This window comes from Callorhinchus milii, unplaced genomic scaffold (assembly GCF_018977255.1).
Source record: "Callorhinchus milii isolate IMCB2004 unplaced genomic scaffold, IMCB_Cmil_1.0 Scaffold16, whole genome shotgun sequence".
In the NCBI taxonomy this organism is placed as follows: Eukaryota; Metazoa; Chordata; class Chondrichthyes; order Chimaeriformes; family Callorhinchidae; genus Callorhinchus; species Callorhinchus milii.
Window position 1 is genome coordinate 6,554,818 of NW_024704757.1, and position 23,090 is coordinate 6,577,907.

General features: G+C 46.7%; 1 protein-coding gene across 3 annotated transcripts; it reads right to left on the bottom strand.

Annotated features, from left to right (window-relative positions):
• Positions 1-314: 314 nt before the first annotated feature.
• Positions 315-22,257, bottom strand: srebf1 (sterol regulatory element binding transcription factor 1). 3 transcript variants are annotated; one of them, XM_007905762.2, is made up of 19 exons: positions 21,976-22,257; positions 16,851-17,243; positions 15,582-15,745; positions 14,445-14,570; positions 13,189-13,401; positions 12,435-12,549; positions 11,974-12,158; positions 11,506-11,707; positions 11,049-11,233; positions 9,729-9,990; positions 8,721-8,887; positions 7,651-7,819; positions 7,076-7,184; positions 6,435-6,544; positions 5,586-5,718; positions 4,364-4,517; positions 2,197-2,382; positions 1,648-1,762; positions 315-956 (listed from the first exon to the last, which is right to left on the bottom strand). In XM_007905762.2, exons 1-19 carry the CDS (start codon positions 22,091-22,093, stop codon positions 736-738), a joined length of 3,327 nt encoding a protein of 1,108 aa, XP_007903953.1. In that variant the 5' UTR covers positions 22,094-22,257; the 3' UTR covers positions 315-735. The 3 variants fall into 3 exon arrangements, with proteins under 3 accessions (XP_007903953.1, XP_042196941.1, XP_042196942.1); XM_042341007.1 differs by lacking the exon at positions 21,976-22,257 and adding an exon at positions 19,245-19,700; XM_042341008.1 differs by lacking the exons at positions 16,851-17,243; positions 21,976-22,257 and adding an exon at positions 16,226-16,792.
• Between the last annotated feature and the right edge of the window lie 833 nt (positions 22,258-23,090).

Below are 23,090 nucleotides of genomic sequence, written 5' to 3' on the forward strand. Positions count from 1 at the left end.
ATTTTCAGGGTAATTTGTGTGTTTCACCCACAAAATATACAGTCAATTCACTTTCCCAACTCTTTGAAGCGCTTTGAGACATCTCGAGGATGTGATAATGCACTATGTCAAATACAAAGTTTATTATTATCATAATTTAAGATTCTGGGCACTCTGAAACAATGCATAAAAATAGAGTAAATGGAGGACAAAAACAGTTGCCGTTTATGCAGCACCTTTCACGTAGGATAGTGTCAGATTTCTAATTCAGACATTTGTTTGCAAACATGAAAAACTTGTTTAAAAAGGACAGAACAAAAACCTGAAGTTAGGTGTTTTTGTTTTTTTCATAATTCTTGAGTTATTTTAATCATATAAAAGTATATTGCACAGAATAGGTCAGATGCGATTTATTATCATTGATGCGGTCTCCGATGCAGTATTAAAACAGATGCTAGGCTTCCAGCAAGAGAGAGAGACACACACACACGAATGCTTTTAAATTCTATAAAAATGAATCGGCTGCATCCCAATGTTTTTTTTTCTTTTAAAAAAATTATAAATATTTTATGTACAATTTGAGTTTTTAAAAACTATGAAAATACTTTTGACGCAAGTTGTCACTTTTGATGTGTGGGGCTTCATGCTTCACTCGCTATAGTCCAGCACTGGGTGGGGTAGGAGGGCAGTGGGTGGGGGGGATTGTAGAGGACGTGGAATTGTGTGTGTAAATGAGTGTGCATGCGGGGGGTCTCTTCAGCTCGTGGTGACAGTGGTGCTGCTGCCCAGTTTCATGATCATTTGCTGGCAGTCGTGAAGGGTGCGTTTGTCTCCAATCTTTTCCAGGGTCCGGGCAGCCTCGGACAGCATTCCCACCCGCTGGCCCGGAGCCGACAGGAAGCTGGGAGGCAGGTAGCGACAGGCCAGGAGGAGGGCTTCGGCATGTTCCCGCTGCCCCGGGTGGGTCTCGCCCTCGTCTGTCAAGCACAACGAGACACCGCCCGTGAAACGTGTGCAGAGCCAGTGGCCACCGAAGGCCAAGCAGCCTGCAGCCCCCAGGCTTTACATGGCCCCCCTCCCTCAGGGCAGCCTCGTCTCTTATCAAACATCGATCCGAAAGTCCATTGTTTCTCTAAACTTTCCCTCTTCCTCACATCCTCAAATCAGTGTTTCTCACACTAAAACGTTTCATCTCCCCACCCCCCACTTTTACAGCCGGGGTATTTTTGCACTGGTTCAAAAGTTTCAGGGTTCTTTCCCCCCCCCCACCACCTTGCCCTTCACCCCTCTTGACTGCAACCCCCTCACTGCCCAGTGTCTTGGCACGTCCTCACAATGTGAAAGGTGCTGTATGAATGCCATTTGTTGTTGTTAGTGGGTGTTTAGGTCAGGGTAACCCCCTCCCCGTTTTGAGCTCAACAACAAAACAGCTAAGCCTGGATCTACGATCGATGTTCTCCTCAGCAACTCTGTTGACACCCGCGCTGATCGTGCAGTGTACAAGTGAGCCTTTATGCAAAATCTGTGAACATATACTAAATACTAAAAGCACCTTCCTCCCAAGTGGAATGTTTTGTGCACAGGATTTTTAGATGCTGGGCCTTGAATCTTTACCCACACTAAGGAAGCTGAAGGCTAAATGCTGCCTGAACAAACCGCGTGACTCACTACTTTTGGGGAGTGGGGCTGGGACCCTCCTACGTAGACTGCGGTCCAGCAGCTGGTGAGTGCGGGTGGGGCTGGCTCCTGCCATCAGTCTCGCCGTCGCTTCGTGCAGAAACACCTGAAACAATGAACAGAGGAGGGGGAGCTGGAGGTCATCAGCTGAGTTACTGTTTGAGGCTCGAATCTCTGGGGAGCTGGAATAATTAACTTAACAAGCGAAGGTCTGCAGATGCGAACAGCATCCGAACATCAGCCCCTGGTGCTGCAGACTGTTGCTTTAATACACAGCACCAGCTGAAATGCTACCAGAAGCAGTTAAACATCAATAACAGCAGCAACAAACTATATTTACTCAGCGCCTTTCACGTCAGGAGGACCTCCCAAGGCACTGGACAGTCAGGGATTTGAACTCGAGCTGGGGGTTGGGATCAGGAGGGCAGGGAGGGTAACGATAGGAGGTTGACCGAAGGAGCGGTCGAAGAGTCGTGAGACGGGTCTTGAAGGAGACATGGGGAAAACAAACTTTAAAGGTGAAATTAAGACGTGACTCACCCTTCGCAGAGCGGGTCTGAAAGTCTGTGATAGTTTTCGCAGGCTGCTGAGGTCCTGCTGGAAGCCTCGGAGCTCTAACAGCGACGCCTGGGGAGCACCAAGCCTGGACTGGCTCCCGCTGATCTGCTGCTGCCAGACGGTGGTTCTGGTCACCAGCAGGAGGTCACAGAGCAGGAGTTGGACGGCCTGAGGCAAAGAGGAAGCAACGCGTGAGTGAGGGAACGTGTGATGTCAGAAGCCACGCACAGAGAGAAAAAACAACAGGAAACAAAGGGGAGAGGATAGTGGATATAAGTGAAACCCTCGCTCCCTACTCAGGTGTGGAGTGTCTGTCTGGTAGTCGAGGGAGGAGATAAACAAGCACCAAATCAAATGCCTCCCCAGCGAGCTGTGATCTCGCAGCGTGATTCACTCGGCGTCATATCTTAGCCGCTCAGCGGTGTGGAGAGGGAGGGTGGGGGCTGCCTCTGTATTGCATTCCAGATACATTGCACAACATCAAAGACACATGCAATGCAACTACAATGCACTACAGCCACAGCCTTGGTGATTCATTGGGCCAGGAGGTGCACAGGTGGCACTGTTGGCCAGTCCCGTGGTTCTGAGTGACTGCGTTAGCACCTTGACAGCTGGAAACTATTGTCGGGGGGGGGAAAAAAACGGAAATAAAATGAAGAAACAAAAACAGAAGTCGCTGAGACCACTCAGCAGGTCAGGCAACTTCTAATAAAACCAAGAAGTTGTATTATAGCCGTAGGACCAGTCTCGAGGCTGTGATAGAATAGCTAGGGATCAGATCTCAGCAGCTTCTCTTGGAATTGCTGCAGGTTTCTTCAGGCGAGGGGAACAGATGCTAAATGCTAACCGTGAGTCACTAATGGTCGGGGGCCACGGTGCTCGCAACCTCACACAAACATGCAACTGATTTCCAACAGCTGTGAAGGACAACAGGACAGAGATTCACACCTGCTGGTAAAGTCATCGACCGCCTCTACTCTTCACCCCCCCACTCATAATGTAAATCTTCTTTTCACGGGGAGGGTGTAGTACAGAGGCAGCCCCCACCCTCCCACTAGTTGCAAAGTGAATCAGCTTTACCCAGTTAAGGCAGAGGAGAGATTGCTGCAATTGGTCTCACTGTCACTGGGCCACGGAGAGAGGGATATTGTAAGGCAGACGGGGCTGTGCATCATGTCAGACACACTGCACCATTGCACTTTTCAATCGTCCACTTTACGGTTTTTGCACAGAAATGAGGAGGCTGAAGGGGAGGGGAAATGTCACGTCCCTGTTCTGAACTGCACTGAGCTCCGAGCTCAGCTCCTCAGCTTTCACAGCACTCGCTCGCTGCTAATTAGCTGAAATGTCAGAAGCGCATCTGATTTAAAAGGGCCCAATCATCAGACTCCAATCATCGTCACACTCCTCGCTACTTTAGACAGATGTTTCCCAATGAGATTCAATCGCCTCCATCCCCAACATCCTCTCTCCATCTGTGTTACATAAAACGGAATCTCATTACTGCGCTGGGGAAACTCTCCTGGGAAGGTGGAAGAAAATTTAAAATGCAATGCATTTGAGACATTAGGGATAAGTACCTTCTAATCCAAGTGCTTCCTCCCACACAGATGTTCCTTAACTCTTTCTTACCTAAACCCAGCGCTACACAGGAATTCGAGCTCCTGAAATGTCCAACAGCCGAGGGTTATATTGTTTTAAATGTAGGAAGAAATAATCAAAGTATAACTAATAAAAAACACTATCCGGGCACGTTGGACTGGGAGCAACAGGAGCCCCCAAGCCATTTGGTCTTAGCCCTACAATCGTTGTCTGATTTAGGAGCTCACTTGAATCTTGCAAAATTCTTAAATTCAACCTCTATTTTTGAACAGAGTGTTTTCATTGCAATTTTTATAAAGTCTATCCTGACAATGCTTCGCTGTCCAGCCCGTGGACCCTTTCCGTCTTAAAATTTGAGGTCCCAGCGAATTCTAAAAATGCAGTCTTTTTAACTTGGAAGTTGGTTTTCCGCAGTTCTTTAAAAAAAACTTCAAAATTTTAAAAATTCTAATTGATGGATTTCCCCACAATTCAGCGCCAATTTAAAATTTGAAGACAAATTGACCTCAGGCGGCAGGCTGAGACCAGGTGGGATTTCAGATCGTACCTTGTCAATGCTGCTTCTGACGTGAGGGGCTGTGTTGAGGCTGTCTCGCAGACACCCACTGGCTTTCTCGCAGTGCACCTGGCTCACCTGGCTGCCATCCAGCAGGGCCCGCACGGCCTTGAAGGCAAAGAGAGCTGCCCTCGGCAACGAGCTCCTGAAATGACAGGAAGGTTTCACAATCAGGGAATGTTTTGACAGGAGCCAGATGTCTGATGTGTGGACGGGTCTGGGCTGCTATACAAACCCTGTCCCTCAACCAACTGTGATTATATGTTCTGTGAAGCGCTTTGAGACGTCTCGAAGGTGTCAGAAGGCGCTATATCAAATGCAATTATTATTATTACTATTGTTCTCAACAACAACTTGCATTCATATAGCACCCTTCACACGTGATAGCATTTCAGTGCTTAGTCTCAAGCAGAAACAATAGAAAGTGATGCAAACACATCTAAAATCGTGCACTATCGTAAAGCAGCCGATGACAGACGTAATATGACAGACGTCATTTTGACAACTGTTCCGACTCGTGCCGCGAGTCCATACTGGTGGGGACCGGGGCTCAGGGGATGGCTTGCACTGACCTGCTGCAGTGCTGTCAACTGCCACTAGAGGGAACCGCCCAACAGTTAGAGCAGTGTTAGAGCTCCGCCTAGAGGCAGAGAGCCAGTCCTGCAGTATTGCATCAACTCGGTTGCTTCAGTAAAGTTGTGCTCATGATATTGCCCGGGGCCATCTTTACGCTTCTCCCCTTCATCTGAGATGTTAAATCTGTCACTCACCCACAATTAGAAGTCATCTATATCTAATTACCTGATGGTCACCCATCATAATCAGCCTCTTTGCCCCCGCTGTCTGGAACTGCATCCCTCCCTCACCTCTTTCATGGTCCATCTTAAGTCCATCTGCTTCGACCTCGCTTTCAGACATCTTTCCCTTTCCCACCCCTAGCTCGGGTGCCAAGTCAGGACTGACAAGCTCTTGGGGATGTCCTCCCGATGTGAAACGTAATTGTATTACATTGATGTATGAAGACCTTGGTCAGGTCACCCCTTACTTAGCCTTTTCTGCTGTAAGTTCTGTGGAACCAACCCTCCTGATCTTGTAACATCTTGATATCCCACCCCTGGATATTTCAGTGGACAGAATCCCACAGTAAATATCCCTGGCTTTTGTTGATTCATTCTCAGGATGGTATATGGGTATATCAGGTTGTGTCACTTACTCATCCGCATGCAGGACCTTGGGCATGGATTCCACTACTGGATAGAGACGTTCTGCTGCCTCATCGTCTCCTTGCAACCAATTGATGGCAACGATAATCATGGAAGCCCACCACTTAGCAACCGGATCTGTGCCTGGGCGGGGGGGGGGAGAACAGGCAAAGCACAGTGAGTGTTAAATCGCAACTAGTGGGGAGGGAAGGGGTGCCTTATGTCATGTTCTCAAACTCACCAGGGAGCAACAGGGGGGAGCAAAGAGGAAAGCAGTGGGAGCTACATCAGCAGTGAATTCTGTTACTGGAGGGTGTAGTTCCAGTGAGTGGAATTCTCATTTTCTTATAAAAATACTCAGACGCACTAAATATTTTTTTATTTCTTTTCTGTGCCTCTGCTCCTGGTCCACAGTATCCTCTCCCTGGGCTGTGGTTCCCGTGGGCACTGGTTGCCATCCGCTCCCACCCTACCCAAGTGACTGATGCTTACGTGTGAGTCTTGGCAGCGATGGCAGTGCCACTCGACTGTAGAGGGCGGCTCAGCCGAGCCTGACCTCCTCTCGCCCGGCTGCCACACACACACGCATGCACGCACACAAACACACACACACACACACACAATCACTAGGGGGTGCTGGAGAGGGTTGAGGTTTTACACTCCCTTACCCTGGGAATGCCAAGGCAATTTAGCCTCCCCACACAGCCCTGGATTCAAGCCAGCGATTCTAACCACTGCACCATCAGGCCTGCCCTTACAGCTTATTTTCATACTAAAGATCTGGTCTGACATGAATGTGAAGGAGTGCTGCTGTCGAGTTCTCGTTTAGAGAGTTACAACATGGCGGTGACTTGGCTGACCTGTGACGGCTGCCACGCTGGAGCCGAGGGCAAAGGTCTGGGTGGTCACTCTGGCAGCGTCAGAACAGCCGTTCAGTAGCTGCAAGTACTCCAGAGCGTCGGAGAATTCCCTGGGAGGAGAGGGAGAAAAGTCAGCAGCGATTCACTCTTGCCAGAAATCTCATCAAAACTCAAGATATTTCTTGTAATGGATACACTCTGCATTGTCACAACATACACACTCATATGCTGTAAAACTGTATACATTGTATATTATACTCATATACTCTTAACACCGTATCTACTTTGTATACCATAGAGATTCGCATCCCCATGTAAAACTATTAAGACTCATTAAAACAACAATAATCTGCATTTACACAGCGCCCCTCAAGCAGGGTAGCGTCTAAGAGCCCTGGACAGTGGTGGAGCATGATGCTAAGACGGAGGGGTAGGAGGTGACTGTAAGTACAGTCAACGAGGAAGGTCTTCAGGCGCAATCTGAAGATAGAGGGAAGGAAGGATGGGGCAAGGCATATTGAGCGAGTGTTCCAGAGTTTCAGGGCATAGTGGCTGAAAGTGTGGCCACCGATGGTGGAGTAGAGGGCATGAGGGACAGGCAGGTAATATATATGAATGAGACACTGGAGCTGAATGCCTACCCTCCTTCCCTTGCTGAGCGCTTGCTGCTCTCTGGTTTAGCCATGCAGTATAAGGCCTTCTCCAGCAGATGCTCACGGAAGGCCTGTGTCACTTGAGCCAAAGGATCAACTGTTAAAAAAAAGTTTATGTTTAATTTACATTTTTTTAAAAAACACATCTCGTGTCAAAGAGAATAATAATAATCCTTGCCACAAATATCATGTCTTCGAGACGTTTCAAAGTGCTTCACAGAATATACTGTAGAGTGAATTGACTATACATTTTGTGGGCTAAACGTGGCAGCTAATTGCACACAGCAGTGTCCCACAAATTGTCATGAATTGAGTGACCAAATTATTATTATTTGATTTTGAAGGGATTATTGTCCCTCCGCCAATCGATCGATAACTGGGTTCCTACTTACTGCTAGAAAAACATAGGCGTGTGGATTATGGAAACTTGCCCAACATTTCGCCCTCCCAGGAATTGAACCCAGGTTCTCTCGCTCGCAAGGTGAGCGCTCAAACCACTAAGCTACAGGACTCCACACGGTCATTTTCTGACTTAGTGAATGGCTGAAAAAGCCAATGCTCACCCGTGTTGCCCAGCATGCTGTAGGTGCTGTCTCTGGGGGCACTCTTCACGCTCCAGTCTCCGTCCACAAAGAACCTGTGTCCCAGTGGGTGGCAAAGCCAGTGCAATGTGGGCAGCACAGTGCCGCTGTGAGACAGGCAGATCTGTCTGGTGCTGCTCAGGAAGAAGCGCTGCGATCGAACAGAGAAAACAGGGAGGCAGAGAATGAAACCTATCTGTCCTTTCCTCTGGTTGCATCATTTCTTTCTTTTTTGAAATCATACTTTCTCCCGCAGCTTGGTTTATAAACAGAAGAAACAACCTGATATAGTTTGGGGAGAACAGGCAGGTGCAAGACCCACTTTGTAACTGCAGTCTGCAAACAGCATCAGTGTCCCGAAGTGGGGAAACCTTGGTTGCTCCATCAAAGTGGAGTGCACAGCGGCAACTCCTCCCTCTCCTTCCCCCTCCCCCACAACAAGCGTCCAGATCTGCTGCAGCCTGTAACGGGACGCTAATGAGCTGTTTTTTTCCTTTCCGTCACAGGAATGTTTTGAGATAGGTGTAAATATGTATTCTATATATATACACACATACACACACATACACACACACACACACATACATACACATACACACACAGGGTGACCGAAAAGTCTTCTTTTTCAGCTACTCTATTTTCTAGAAAAAAATCATAATTTCTACAAGATTTATTAGACATAGTAATAGTATCACAACTTTTTGGTCACCCTGTAGAATATTTTGTTTTAAAAAAAAATTAGAGCTGAGCAATGGTACAATGGGTGCTGGTGCAGTGGGCGTTGGTGCAGTGGGTGATAGTGGGTGCTGGTGGGCGATGGTGCAATGGGTGCTGGTGGGCGATGGTGCAGTGGGCGCTGGTGGGCGATGGTGCAGTGGGCGCTGGTGGGCAATGGTGGGCGCTGATGCAGTGGGTGCTGGTGGGCGATGGTGCAGTGGGTGCTGGTGAGCAATGGTGCAGTGGGTGATAGTGGGCAATGGTAGGTGATGGTGGCCGATGGTAGATGGTGCAGTGGGTGATGGTGGGAGATGAAGAGAAGCTGCTGTACTCACAGTCATGAAGTGGAACCTCCTGTTCAGGCTGGCCTTGATACGAATGGCCGCTGCGACGTACATCTCAGCCACAGTTGCCATGGAGACGGCCTCGCCAGCACACTCGGCCAGGTTCACCGAGCTCAGCGCCATGTTAATGGCCGACAGGTGGCTTCCACCCAGCTTACCTAGGGTTCGAGGTAAATATAACCTTCCTCAAGGGATGAAGGAAAACCTCAGCCAGATTCATTCCCGCCCCCCACCAGCCCCACACAAGCATCACTCTGTACCTCCTAACAGCAGTAAAGAGCAGACATGGTACATCTCTAAATAAAGAGGTACAAGAGATCACAGCGCTAAAGCACACTCAAATGCTGTTAAACTGGAACTGTGCAGATTGTAAAGGGTGGTATCTGAGTGATTGGAGCGCGGTGCTGATCACGAACGCTCAGAGCCGCAGGGTGGGGTGTGAGTTCAATCCCTCCCCGCTTGGAGAGGTTCCAACCCCAGCCTGTTGCAACCCCACTCCCCTCCCTACAGCCAGGCCAGAGCCCGTGGGAGCAGAGACTGGGAGGAAAGCCAAGGGATCCATGGCCCTCGTTTAAAAAAGTCAATTAGCAGGTATGGATCTGATGGCCTATTGCTTTGTCATGTAACAGTAATGGGCTGCAGTGAGCAGTGAGGCGAACCAGCTGTCACAGACAATCCCTTCTCGTTCACTCCTCCCAGCAACTGAGTGGCTTTGCTTGTCAGGACGATTCCCTCAGTGAGTGGCAGCAGACACTAATCCTGTGCAACATGCCATTTGCTTTGGTCGCTGCCCATGCAACGGTAATACTAAATAAGTCTGCTAAATGGTTTCTATTTGGCCTGTGAGCATTCCCTCCCTCTTTCCCACTCTCCCTCGCTCGCCTCCCCCTCCCTCCCTCACTTTCCCTCCCTCGTTGATACCCTCCCTCCCTCCCCCTCCCTCATTCATACACTCCCTCCCTCCTCCTCCCTCCCTCGTTCATACCCTCCCTCACTCACCAGTCAGGTGAAGCTGATGCAGCTTGTGATAGACCAGGGCTGCGTCGCGAGCGCTCTTCCCGACGTCCTTCGTCAGCTCACTATCCCGCCAGAAGCCCCCCGCCTGCGCCGCCAGCCAGCGGCCCACCCACAGCCGCTGTAGCACGTGCCGGACCAGATTCCACATCAGGCTGCAGGCGAGGTCCAGCTTGGAGGTGGGGAGGGGCCGGCCCAGGGCTTCCAAACAGGTCCAAAGGTTCTGGGACGCTTGAGCAAAATCACCCTGAAAACAAATCAAACACAAAAATGTCAGCTGTGTTGCTTTTGCTCTCTCCCCCTCCTCCCTCCACCCACCACACACCAAATTTCACTAGATATTCACAAGAACCCTGCAGGCTTGACATTTAACCCAGATGAACTGACAATGTGATGTGGAACATAAGGACAGCACAAAGAAGCAGTGGAGCAGCACTAACCAGGCGGTAAGAGACAGTAAAACACTGCTGATAACCCTGCATCGCAGATCCCAGGATATACACTGTTGTTCTGTCCAATTAGGTACAGGAATTCCCTGCTAAACCGTTCTAAGTAAAAGATCTAAAAGATTACTTTCATCAGCGCATTCAGTGTTTTAGGAATTTAATAAATTACACATTTCCTAATCGGAGATCTGTTAATAAACACCTCAATTCAGACTCCAATTTTATTGTTCATTTTAAACCCCACCAGACTGAATGGGATATTTCTATCCTAAGATCTTATGTTAAGTTCCTCGTTGACGAATTTCCTTCTTTCCGATTCCCTCGAGCAACCCTTCAACTGGGGAGAGGGGTGGGGGGGCGGAATCATCCTCAGTTTGAAAAAAAATCCAGCCCAGAACTAACATCGATTTCAAGATCCTCACACTCGTTTTCAAATCCCTTCATGCCCTGGCACCTCCCTACCTCTCCAACCTGCTTATCCTTCAACCCACTACCCAATGCCTCCGCTCGGCTGGCTCCAGCCTCCTACATGTCCCTTGTCCCTCCGTTCCACCATCGGTATCCGCGCTTTCAGCCACTATGCCCCGAAACTCTGGAACACTCTTCCTCTATTCCTCCGTCTTGCCCTTTCCTTCCCCATCTTCAGATTATGCCTGAAGACCTTCCTCTTCGACCGTGCCTACTGTCACCTCCCCCGGCTCAGTGTTGTACTCCGTCACAGTCAAGTGCTCTGGGACCTATCCTGTGTGAGGGACACTATATAAATGCTGCTGTTGTTGATCACCTAGTTGTAGGGATGGGGAGGGGAATGATTCCAGAACAAGCTCTAGGAGAAGGTGATGAATGAAGAAATCCTTACTCTGGCCAGATCCAGATCAGCCTGTTTGCGGTGTCTCCAGAACAGGACTGACGACTCCGAGTGCAGCCGGGTCACAGGCTCGCCATAGACGAAAATCTTAATGATTACGCCCAGGACAATGATTCCATTGAGGAGCCAGAGGGTTAGTGTGGGCCAGAAGCAGGCCAGCCAACCAGATGTGTCCACTGGAAATAGAAGGACAATGTTAACAGCTGTATCCAGTACGATGGCCTCAGTGCCAGGATATTTATTCAGTCAATTTCAGCCCAATTTCCCCACCAAAAAAGATCAGTGCCACTTAGATACCAGTGCTGCATGAGGCAAAGATCTCTGATTGAATCCAATTGCTATTCTTTTCATTTCCCCCTGCTCTGGTCCAAATCCCTGACTGTCCAGTGCCTCGGGATGTTCTCCTGACGTGAAAGGCGCTATGTAAATGTGATTTTGTTTGGTATACCTTCTGCAGAAACTCCCAACATACTCCTGCCGGCGCCATGGTACGGCCCGCGCTCCAGGGAGCTGCTGCTGTCTGACCGGCCAATCAGCGATGCCAGTGGGTTGAAGGATAGGCACAGGAAGACAAAGGTACAAAGTACCATCCTGGAGCGATCAAGCATGCCAATGCTGCTGGATGATGCCAGCTCTTGTTTGACAAACACCTGAATAGGAGTGAAAATGACATAATAATAATCTTTGCATTTGATACAGTGGCTTACCATGACGTTGAGATGTCTCAAAGCGCTTCACAATATATTGTAAAGTGAATTGACTGTGTATTTTGTGGGCGAAATGCAGCAGCCAAAATTGCACACAGCAGTGTCCCACAAACAGTTGTGGATTGAGTGACCAAATTATTATTAAAATAAATGTTTATTAAAAATTTCAAGAAAGCAGAGCAACCTTCAGTGAGAGCACGGATCGCTACCTTGGCATCCTCAAACATTGGGCTCTCCGGCTCCGAGTCACTGCTGCTCAGCGAGAAGGGGCTGCTTTGAGGTGAGGAGCCAGCGTCTGAAGGTGGAGGACTCAATATGTCGGACTCCAGTTTGAATCCATCCATCTTCCTATCCATACTTATCCCATTGGAAGCCACAATGTCTTTCAGAGACTCTGAAACAGACACAAGCACATCATTACTGTGAGGTAAAACAATGAACATGGCGCAGCGTGGGGCATTGTACCACAAATAGTTTGGTGCAAAAAGACTTTCAATTTTACAATGAAACATTGCTAACATTAGGTTCTCTGTTACCCGGGTCCACGTCAGTGTGAGACTTAAAATCAGTCCGTAAATTCTCAACAAATCCCGATTCGGATCCCCTGACTTCAAATAGCTGCGCTGTATGATGAGCTCGCCAGGTATCTCGGACGGACATTCAGACTCACGATTTTTCTGTACTGCCATCCTCAGCGCCGTGTTCTCGTGTTTCAGCTTCTGGTTGCTATGTTGCAAGAAGCGGATATAATCGACAGCCTTCCTCAGGATTGCTGACTTGTTCAACTAGCACCACACACAGCCAAGGAAGAAAACAAGCAGCACTTTAAATAACCCACTTGTACTTTAAATTGGGTGTCTGAAATGCCAAGTTTCTAACTTAGTTCCTTCCTGAGGAATCTCTTTAGAATTGCCATCGACTCACTGCTCAGTTTGCTCTGAACAGAACAGCTTTAGAACAGAATTTCTCTGACGTACATCCGATTATCGGAAGGCACTTCCTATTTGTACAACTATGAGGGAACCGTGTTGGAACTCCCTTTATTTAAACCCCGAACGGCTTCCAAATGAAGAATTTTCAGGAATTTTCTGCAGTCTTATTAAACTTTTAGACAATAGCTTTGATGGAGTTTCTGGCCTCTGCATGGCTTTGCCTGAGTGCCCAGCTACCACTGGGGAATTAAAAATCAGGGGAAAGACAATGCGTGATATGGGATGGGAGCAGAAGTGGAGTCCTGAGCAGCAGAGATTAAGCAGGACCTGGCAGCAAGAGGCAAAGAAACCTTGTATTAGTGTGTGACGTCCTGCAGAAATGAAGCCAGGTATTCAGGAAGGTAGTCAATAACTGAGACTGCACTGAAATCTGCTACCTTTAAGGAAAATCACCTTCTGGTGTTGACATGTAACCTAGGCTAGGATTGGTACCTTGGATTCAGTGCCCACAATAAGTTCTTTGAGCTCCACAATCTTGTCATTGATTGACGACCTGTAGCGCTTCTCGATAGCGTTATGAGCCGTGCGTTTCTCCCCCTTGTTTGGGGCGTTAGAAGGTTTGCCGTTGGTTGGCATGCGATTGATAGGCAGTTTATCCGTGTCCACCATCACTGTTGTCAAAATGGTATTCCCACTGACCAGAGTCTGCAAAAACAGTGTTAAAAACTCAGGATGTGAGAATAGTTTTGACACTAAATTTGTCTGACTCCGTTTGTTAGAGCGTTTGCCTCTGGTTAGAAGTTCTACATGGTGACAATGAGCTCACAGACCAGGAGCTCAGAAAGGACTTTGAGGCAAGAAAAAGTTCCATCTCTTTGAGCGTGCTCCAAAACGTCAAGATATATACTGATCAATACAGAAACTGGGACTCAGGAACGACCAAAAAAACAGCAAGGATAATTAACTGAAGGTGAGTGAAGTCTAAGTGAAGATTTTAGATAATCATGAAACATAAAAGTTTTATAACACTCACATGTAGCCCAGGTTTGACTCAACCCCAAGAAATGGGAAGCTTAAATCCCGAAAGGGTGAATGAAAGACAATAATCTTGTTTCAACAGTTGGGATGAATGTAACCTGCCCAAGCTTGACTTAGGCCGTTTATGGCATTGTCTAATCAGTAAGTCACTTACAAGCAGCCACTTATCCGCCACTTTACCTAACTAGATTGTATCAGTCAATGAGTACGAATCAATAGAACCAAATCATACAGTATATCCTGTGAAGCTCTTTGAGAGGTCTCAATGATGTGATAAGGCGCTATAATAATAATAATTCTTGCATTTAATATAGCTCCCTATCATGTCGTCGAGATGTCTCAAAGCGCTTCACGGAATATACTGTAAAGTGAATCGACTGTATATTTTGTGGGCGAAACACAGAAGCCAATTCCGTACAGCAGTGTTCCACAAACAGTTGTGGATTGAAGTGACCAATTTTTCTTTTGTGAAGGAATTATCATCCCCGGAAAAGCGATCTACCAATCGACTAACAACCAACCGGGTTCTTACTTACTGCTAGGTAAACAGAGGCGTGTGGAATAAGGAAGCTCGCCCAACATTTCGCCCTGACCAAGAATCGTGCCCAGGTCTCTCGCTTGCGAGGCGAGTGCTCTAACCACTGAGCTGTAGGACTCCACAATACCAAAATGCTAATGATTATTATATCCGGTAACTTGGCACCACATACCGGGGCGCTGGTGGCCAGGGTGGAGAGGGTAGGAGTCTTCACTGCTGTTACCATGGTGCTTCCGTCTGGCTTCAATGCTGTCAGCAGCAGTGAATCAGCCTTAATGAACTGAGGCTGAAAGAGGACCTGCAGGAACACACAGACAGAAGTGTCACAACGTTGTATTTCCACTCAGTCCAGTGGCAGCTTCCCTCCTCTGTCTTTTTTGCACTCCTGGCGAGGGTCTAGGAGTCTTAGACTGCATGAGAGTAAGCAAGAGAAACTGGAAGCTCGTAACCCTTTTAACAACCACAAAATTACATTTGTATAGCGCCTTCATGTCAGGAGGACATCCCAAGGCACTGGCTTCATTGTGTTGATCACGAACAGTTTGTAAGAATTGGTCATTGAACAGTTTAGAGGTTAATTTTGGTTCATGGAAAATGCTGTAAAAACCTGAGCTGGAGTTGATTCTAACCCGCAGCTCAGGTGCAAACCCTTGACTGTCCAGCACCTTGGGATATCCTTTTAACATTAAAGGCGCTGTATAAATGCAACTTGTTGTTGGTGTTATATAAAAATTCCATTCTGCAGTCCAACAGGTGAATGACAGCCAGCTTTGGATTTAACACCTGAAATCCACTGTTTATTTCACTGATTTTCAACCTAGGTGTCTGAGCTTCTTACACAATATTCCTTTTCAGCATTTTCAGTAATAGACAGAAAATAAACTGTGGTCCTTCCCCCAAGGCTGGGCAATGGGCCAGTGTGACCTGAAGCCAACCCTGCTGGCTCACTATCTGCAGTTGAACACTGCACCTCGAAAACCAAAGACTAACTCCATATTATAACAAGAGTAATGGGATGTCAGCCTGTGAAACTCACAGGAACAGGAGTAACCCCCGAGCCTGTTCCGCCATTTTATAAGATCATGGTTGATGTGTACCTCAACTCCAATTACCCGCCCTTGCCCCATATCCCTTGATACCCTTACTTAACAAATATCTATCTACCTCAGTCTTGAAAATTTGAATGGATCCAGTATCCACAGCCTTTTAAAACTCAACTAGCTGGTTATTATGATTATCATTAGCCAAAGCTAAACTGTCACTGAGGTGAAATCACAGTTCTGCCTTCCCCAGTGGCGAAATCACTTACCGGAACCTGATGGATCTGTGCTGGAATAGTGGGAGTTGTGCAGGTCGATGCAGGAGCCAGGAGCTGCTGTGTGGGCAGTGTCTGGGCCTGAACCGCCATGGGCTGCAACTGCTGAGGAGCCACCAGGTCCTGGAGTTGCTGTGGTGCCATTCCCTGTTGTAACACTGAAAAGAGCAAAGACCAATGTCAGTTCAAGTCTACCTTACTGCACTGACTGAATGGGAAAGTGCTTTAGTGCAAATTTGAATCATAAACTTCTCAAGGTCCAGGAGTTTGACAGTGATAACTCAGTCCTCTCATTCTAATTTGCCCCAGGAGGAGACAGGCAACTACGTCCTTCACTGCTAATGATTGTCCTTCCTACACCTTTGAATTCAAGCTCACTAACTGCTTCAACACCTTGCCCCACTCTACCTGTGCAATTTCCTCCAGTCCTTCAGCCACTCTTCCCCTGCTCTCTGGAACTTGCTCCCCAAAATCCCAACCAAATTTTTTTTTCACCAGCCGCAGAACGATTCCTACCCACGTCTCACCTTTGTTCATAACTCTGATCCACCCTCACAGCATCGGAACCTGTTTGTCTAAGATGTGGCATGCCCTGATTAGTGAAATGGCAATCCTAATCTCATTACTGCACGTCTCACCTTGGCCTTTTGTAATCAATGCTCGATTTGTCTTGTTTAAATCTTGTTGAGGAAACATGGCACAAATCACCCAATCACCGGTTTGGCAATCAATCGCCGTCCTCGTCACCGTGGTGTATTTTAGATAGCATTGAAAGTGAGGTGGGACAGAAAAGCACACAGGTCCATATGAAAAGGTAGGATTGTTTTAATGGATAAAATTTGGCATTTTTCAACGTTTAATGCAATAAGGTGCTCATTGTTCAAACAAATAATCTGTTGTCCTCTGAACTAGCACAAGTGTGTGTGACCTTCAAATCCATTTATCTTCTTGCTCCACCCTAGATCTATAATCTCCTCCACCTCCAATCTCTTGTCCGTACCCTCCACTGCTCCAACTCAAGCCTAATGTTCATTCCTAACCCCTCCAGTTGCACCAATTAGTGGCTGAGTTCCCTGCTCTCTGGAACTCTCTCCCAAATCCTTGCCACTCTCTCTCTCTTCCCACCTTCAAAACTCCTAAAAATGTTTTGCAACTTCAACCACCATCCTCAGCACCTCTCCCTCCGCCCCACCCCACCCCACCGCTGTCTCTGTGAAGCACGCTCAGAATGTTGCTGCATGCTGTTGAACAATGAAGATTTACCTGTAAATGTATTTGTGTTCTGGTAGTTCAGCAACGGTTGCTGCTGAGTGAACTGTGGCTGTGGGGAGACTGTAAAGCTTGGAGACATCATGATGGCCTTTTGTGTACCTAGTTGCATGGGGCTCCCTTCCTGCTTGACCTGCTGTGAGGGAAACTGTAGGGGCTGCGGTAAGACCTGTTGATGTTGCTGCTGGTGAGGAGGTGGCTGGAACATTTTCACAGAGGCTGGCGACTTGTTACCACTCCCCAAGATGCTGTCCAGGGACAGGTTCAGCGAGCTCTGGTTAGACAGGGAAGCCGAACTGCTGTCCTGCAGTGGGGTGCTCGCACCAAAAGGACTATCAAACAAACCAGGGAACTCGCCATCCTGGTTGTTAATCAGCTGCAGCATATCTGTAAAGCAAACAAAATTATGAATTACAGCCGCACAAAAGGTAACAAATACGAAGTAGCACGTTGAGGGGATTCATAGAATCTTACAGCACAGAAAGAGGCCATTCGGCCCATCATGCCTGTGCCGGCTCTTTGAGAGAGCTATCCAATTCGTCCCTCCCCCTCCTTCTCCATAGGCTTGCAAATTTTTTTCTTTTCAAGTATCCATCCAATTTGGGTTGTAACGTCTCAAAACAATCTTTTTTTGCTTAAAAAACTGTAGTGAATTGACTGTATACGAAATGAACGTTCACTGCAAAAAGGAGTGACATGGCTTATGTTTTCATTGCCGAACAATACATTGGAAAAGAAAAATAGAAAGAGAGATGTGCCGTTTGCTTCTACACCTCACTCACTATGTTAGACTGGTTACAGTATCCACACTCTGAGTAGTAACGATGAAGATTATTGTTGACTCCAAAATTTATTGTTGTTGTACAGTTTTGATAACTGAACCCCAACCAGTGTAATACAGATGTGCTGGATTACAGTAGTACATGATTTTATGATGCAATTTAGTTCAGAGATTTGCATTTAATTCTTTTTGGTTTGATGCATGTTCCTTTTTTTAAATAGTTAAATTACTTTAAATGTTTGCGCAATTGACTGCCGCGTTTTGCCCACAAATTTACAGTATATTCTGTGAAGCAGTTTGAGATGTCGCAACTACATGAAAGGTGCTATATCAAATCCAATAATTATTATTAATCATAGAATTATTATTACAGTATAAGTAGTGACAACTTTAGCCCCTGCCTGGAAAAGAACAGGGAGGTGCTAAAAACACATATCTCCCTGCAAAGCTGTCAGAGGACTAAAATAAATGACAACGATCTCCCACATGTCTAAAGAAGTTTAAAAAAAACTGTACTGTGCAGAAGGTTTTTTTTAAACAAAATCTACTCTAAATTTGTGATTAAAATTTTGCGGCTGTTGCTACACAACAGATCTATCTATCTCACTGAAGTTAAGGATAAATCAACGTTACCACTGGCCCGAGATACTTTGTTCGCCAACAAATACACAGTCACTACACTTTACAGCAAACCCTGTGAAGCTCTAAAAGACGTCCTCACGATTTGAAAGGCGCTATATCAAAGGCATGGATTATTATATCAGGTAATTGGTGGTCCCTTTTAGTTCAGGCTTATATTATAGCAATTTTATTTGGCCACAAAATACAGTTGATTCACTTTATAGTACAGCCTATGAAGCATTTTGAGAGGTCTCACCGATAATAATAATAATAATCCTTGCATTTGTATAGCGCTTTTCACGTCGGGAGGACGTCCCAAAGCGCTTCACAGAACACACTGTAAAGTGAATTGACTGTATATTTGTGGGCGAACGCGGCAGCCAATTGCACACAGCAATGTCCCACAAACTGTCGTGGGTTGAAAATGACCAATTTATTATTGTTTTGGGTTTTGGAGGGATTATTATTAGGCTCTGTGTGGAGTAAGGAAACTTGCCCAAGGTTTCGCCCTCTGCCTGGAATTGAACTCAGGTCTCTCGCTTGCAAAGCGAGTGCTCTAACCACTGAGCTACAGGACTCCATGTGATAAGGCACTATATCAAATGCAAGGAATATTATTATTATTTAATATTCACTTACTGGAAACCGGCTGCACGTAAAAGACACAAACATTCCTTTAATGCATATGCATCTATTGAATTTAATTTAAAATAAAAGTTCCATTTCTGTCTAGCTCAGAGTCACGTTTGTTTATCGTCAGAAATCACAGCAACCCGAGGGAAAAAAAGTTTGCACGTAAGTAAATAAATTTTAGTCCTTAGAATATTGCAAAGTTATGCTGAAAGGGTAAAGTAAAATAAAACTTTTTTTTTTGCAAAGCAATTCACTTTAAATACCTATCCCCTTGCCTTCTGGTTAAAGCATATTATTCTAATGCGGAGGTTACTACAGGTCATTCTTGCAAAGCTTTTCAGTAAAATCATTACCTTCAAACGTGCAGTCCATGATTTCTGTGTGAACTTCACATAAGACTTACAAGAATTTAACCATAGCTAAATTTTCGCTGATGCACTTTTACAGCACATGTGCTAAACCTTAACTAGCCAGCGAGCAGAAGGCTGCTCTGGTTTTCTTCTCTCCTCTGCTTAACTCCCCCCCCACCGTGGAAAAAAAATCCACTGACTGTATTCAAATCGAGGGGCGGATTTTTTAATCATTTTTTTTCCTCCATGAGGTGATCCAGTTCAGCCAATCGCTAGAGCTCCCAGTCCCTCGCTATGTTGTCCTCCCCCCACTCAGACACGACAGAAAGGATTCGTTTGACAGTCTGCACTTCCAGGGCACTGATTAATTCAGAAAGGTGAATAACCAGAGGTTACTCCAGGGCGTTTGCTCCAAATCCACCCACTTGCAGGCACATCGCAATCCTTTACAAGCTTACATGTTGGTGCTTACTTTAATCAAAATAAAAATCGCTACAAACTCATGACATAAAAAAAATCCCATTGCAGAAAAAAAATATTTGACTTTACCATTTAAGATGAGACATTCCCAGTCATTTAAAAATACTCAAAAATACACCAAATCATTTTTTAAAAAAGAGTCGAGATTTTTTTTAAAAAACAAAGTATCGTATAAAAGCAACTTTTATATATAAAAGCCCCTTGCTTCATGCAGCAAAACAATATCTCCCGCAACACTGTAAACGTCTAAAAGTAGCTGGGCGTGGAGATGAACTTGAGATTTCCCTTTGCAGGAGGAGGCAATAACCGCTAGTAACCCTGGTGTGTCGTCAGAGCCGGAAAAAACTAACTAAACACAACTCAGCAGCAACTGTGGACATGCAGTGAGGCATCGTGCCAGACACCAGGCAAACACGCCACACTTTTAGCAAATAGATATATGCATACATTCAGAAAATCTTGCATGTTTGTACATCTCTTATTCGATTTCATCCCTAAAGTGTAACTTATAATATATTATATTTTGATATGTTTTCAAATATATGGTCAATTCACTTTACAGTATATCCTGCAAAGCATTCTGAGACGTCTCAAAGACGTGATAAGGCACTATATCAAATGCAAAGATTATTATTATATAAAGTATAACTTTGTTATTATTTAAATAAATTCAGTTATTTTTTAAAACAGACACACACAAACACATGTTCTTAATTTTGACCCATGAAAAGAAGTGGTTTAATTTCAATCAAACATCTAATGAAAATGACTTGTAGAGAAAGAAATCAATCTCTTTTAATAAAAGGAATAATTATTTTCTGCCGATTTTTAAAAATAATAGCTGACAGCTTCGCCTCGCCTCCTTATCCAGGAGTGCATGAATAACTCTTCATGATTGCTTCCCAATCTTTAGACAAACATATCATATATTAATATGAATGAAAGACTGTGACAAGCCACATTATACCAAGAAATACTGACAAACAGGTGGCACACCAATAACTTATAAATGTAATCGTAGTTTATTATTAATTTAAATCTAAAATAAACTAATTTACACAACAGATCCCATAACTTGACTGATTATACAATGTTCGAGCAAACAAACACGCAACTATAAATATTAGAAGGTAACAAAAATAGCCGCTAGTGTAGCTTTTGGGCACCACATCCACAATGTTTGCTATCTGTTCTCTATCTGCCTTGTGATGGTGTGCCCTCCAGGTGCTGCCCATGCAGTCTCTGCTGTTTAATAAATGGGGAAGATGCATTTCATCCAGAAATAAAAGGTAAGACAATTCATAATCATTCAGGGATTTATTCTGATTTATGGATATGAGGCTCTGCTTACGATTGCCCAGGAAAACTGTATAATAAATACCAGCCAATGCCCAGGATTGCCATGTTTCCAATGCCAATATGGCCAGCTGAATTTGCTCCAAGGTGACATATTTGGCAACAGAATGTCAGGATCAAGCCCAATCGTCAGCCCTCCGTGGCCATCTCAGAAGCCAAGAACCAGGGTACTCCAAGGCACTGCTGAAGACTTGGAAGGGCAGGATTGGGAAGGGCAGCACTGGGGGCTGAGACTCTTCCCACTCAGCTCCCTTTAACCCAGCAAGCCAAAGTCCTAACGTGTAGGGTGGTCCCAGCTGGACAAGCAGCAGGAAAGCTTGCCAGGCAGTGCTCTCAATGGCAAGCTATGTGGTGTTAGCTGCTTAGGTTCCAGCAGTTACGCTCTGGGGTCCCCAAGGCCTTGGCTCTTACCAACCTGCGCCTAATATTTTCTCTCTTGGGGGGACGCAGGATCCTAAGGGAGAGAGAGAGTGCACGTTCCATTCCAATAAATGTGTCTGGAATTTCCATTGTGTAGGCGGATGCAAGGAATTCTCAGTCTGGTTTGGAAGAGCTGAAGCTTGATCATGAGTTTCCGCATTTGTCAGACACACACACAAAAAAAAATTGCCATTTGCTGCCAATAACCAAACTGTCAATACTCAAACAGTCAATGACCAGGTTGTCAATGCCATTCCTTCCAATGCCATTCCCCGCCAATGCCATCCCTGCAAATGCCATTCCTCCCAATGCCAACCCTGCCAATGCCATCAATCCCAATGCCTTCCCTGCCAATGCCATCCTTCCCAATGCCACCCCCCGCCGATGCCATCCTTTCCGATGCCACCCCCCGCCGATGCCACCCCCCGCCGATGCCACCCCCGCCGATGCCACCCCCCGCCGATGCACATCAACTCACCATCGATGTCGCTGAGCAGCGCGTTGTCGATCTCGCCGCTGTCGGTCAGTGACGGGTCTAACTGGTCCAGGGACGAGTCATCGTCGAAGCCGCCGGCGGCCGGAGCGGCGTTATTCATGGCTGTAAAGTCGATACACAGCCAACAACACGCGGCCGCCACCGCCCGCGGGAGCAACAAACTTTATCACAAGAGCAAACACCAACCAACTCCCCGGCGGTGTTTACGTCGCACTGTCGGCCCAGCGCCCGCCCGCCCCGCGAGCCTACACCAACCGTCAATCACCCGCCGCCGATACCTAACTCGCTAGCGGAAATGGCGGCGCCCGATGATTGGCGGGCGCTTCGGGCCAATGGGGAGCGGAGGGCGGTGGGCGTTGACGAGCTCGCAGCCAATCAGCGACTGGACGGCTCAAGTTTGGTTGAGAGGGCGGAAGGCGGGGCGGGTTGCGCGCGTGCGACTGGAACCAGCGCGGGCGGCCAATCAGCGCGCGGGCTCCGGCGTGGGGTGATCGGTCGTCATGGTTCCAGCCTCGGCCATTACATCATGTGGTTAGCAGGCAGCCCAGCACGGCATTCCGCTAGGAGGGCGGGCGCAGTTTTCTTTCTCCCCCCCCCCTTCCCCACCTCGTCTTCTCGCAACATTAAATCCTTGCATTTTTGCATTTAATTTGTCTCATAGTCTTACCTCACATCCCCATTAGCTCACAGGCTCGGCTGACACTCCAGGAGTGTGCTGGGGGGCAGTGGAGGGAAGGAATGGGTGGGGGGTGGGGGGGGAATGATGGTGGGAAATGGGGGGCGGGGAAGGAAAGACCTTTGTTGGGTGAGATGTCCTTCCGCTGAGATGGTAAATCAAGGGGACCGCCCGCCTGGGCAGGTAGACATTAAAGACCCGGTGAGGCAATGGGAAATGAGAAGGGTGTCTGTCTTCTGCCAATGTCCTGACTGACAATCCTCCAGATCATTGCTGCGCCCACATTGCTTGCTACGTTTGCCTACAAAATACACAGTCACTTCACAAACCTTGTGAGGCGCTTTGAGATGTTCTCGACACTGTAGATCCAACGCAAGAATCAATGTGATGTCAATCACCTGAAATTGCACTCCTCTGTGAG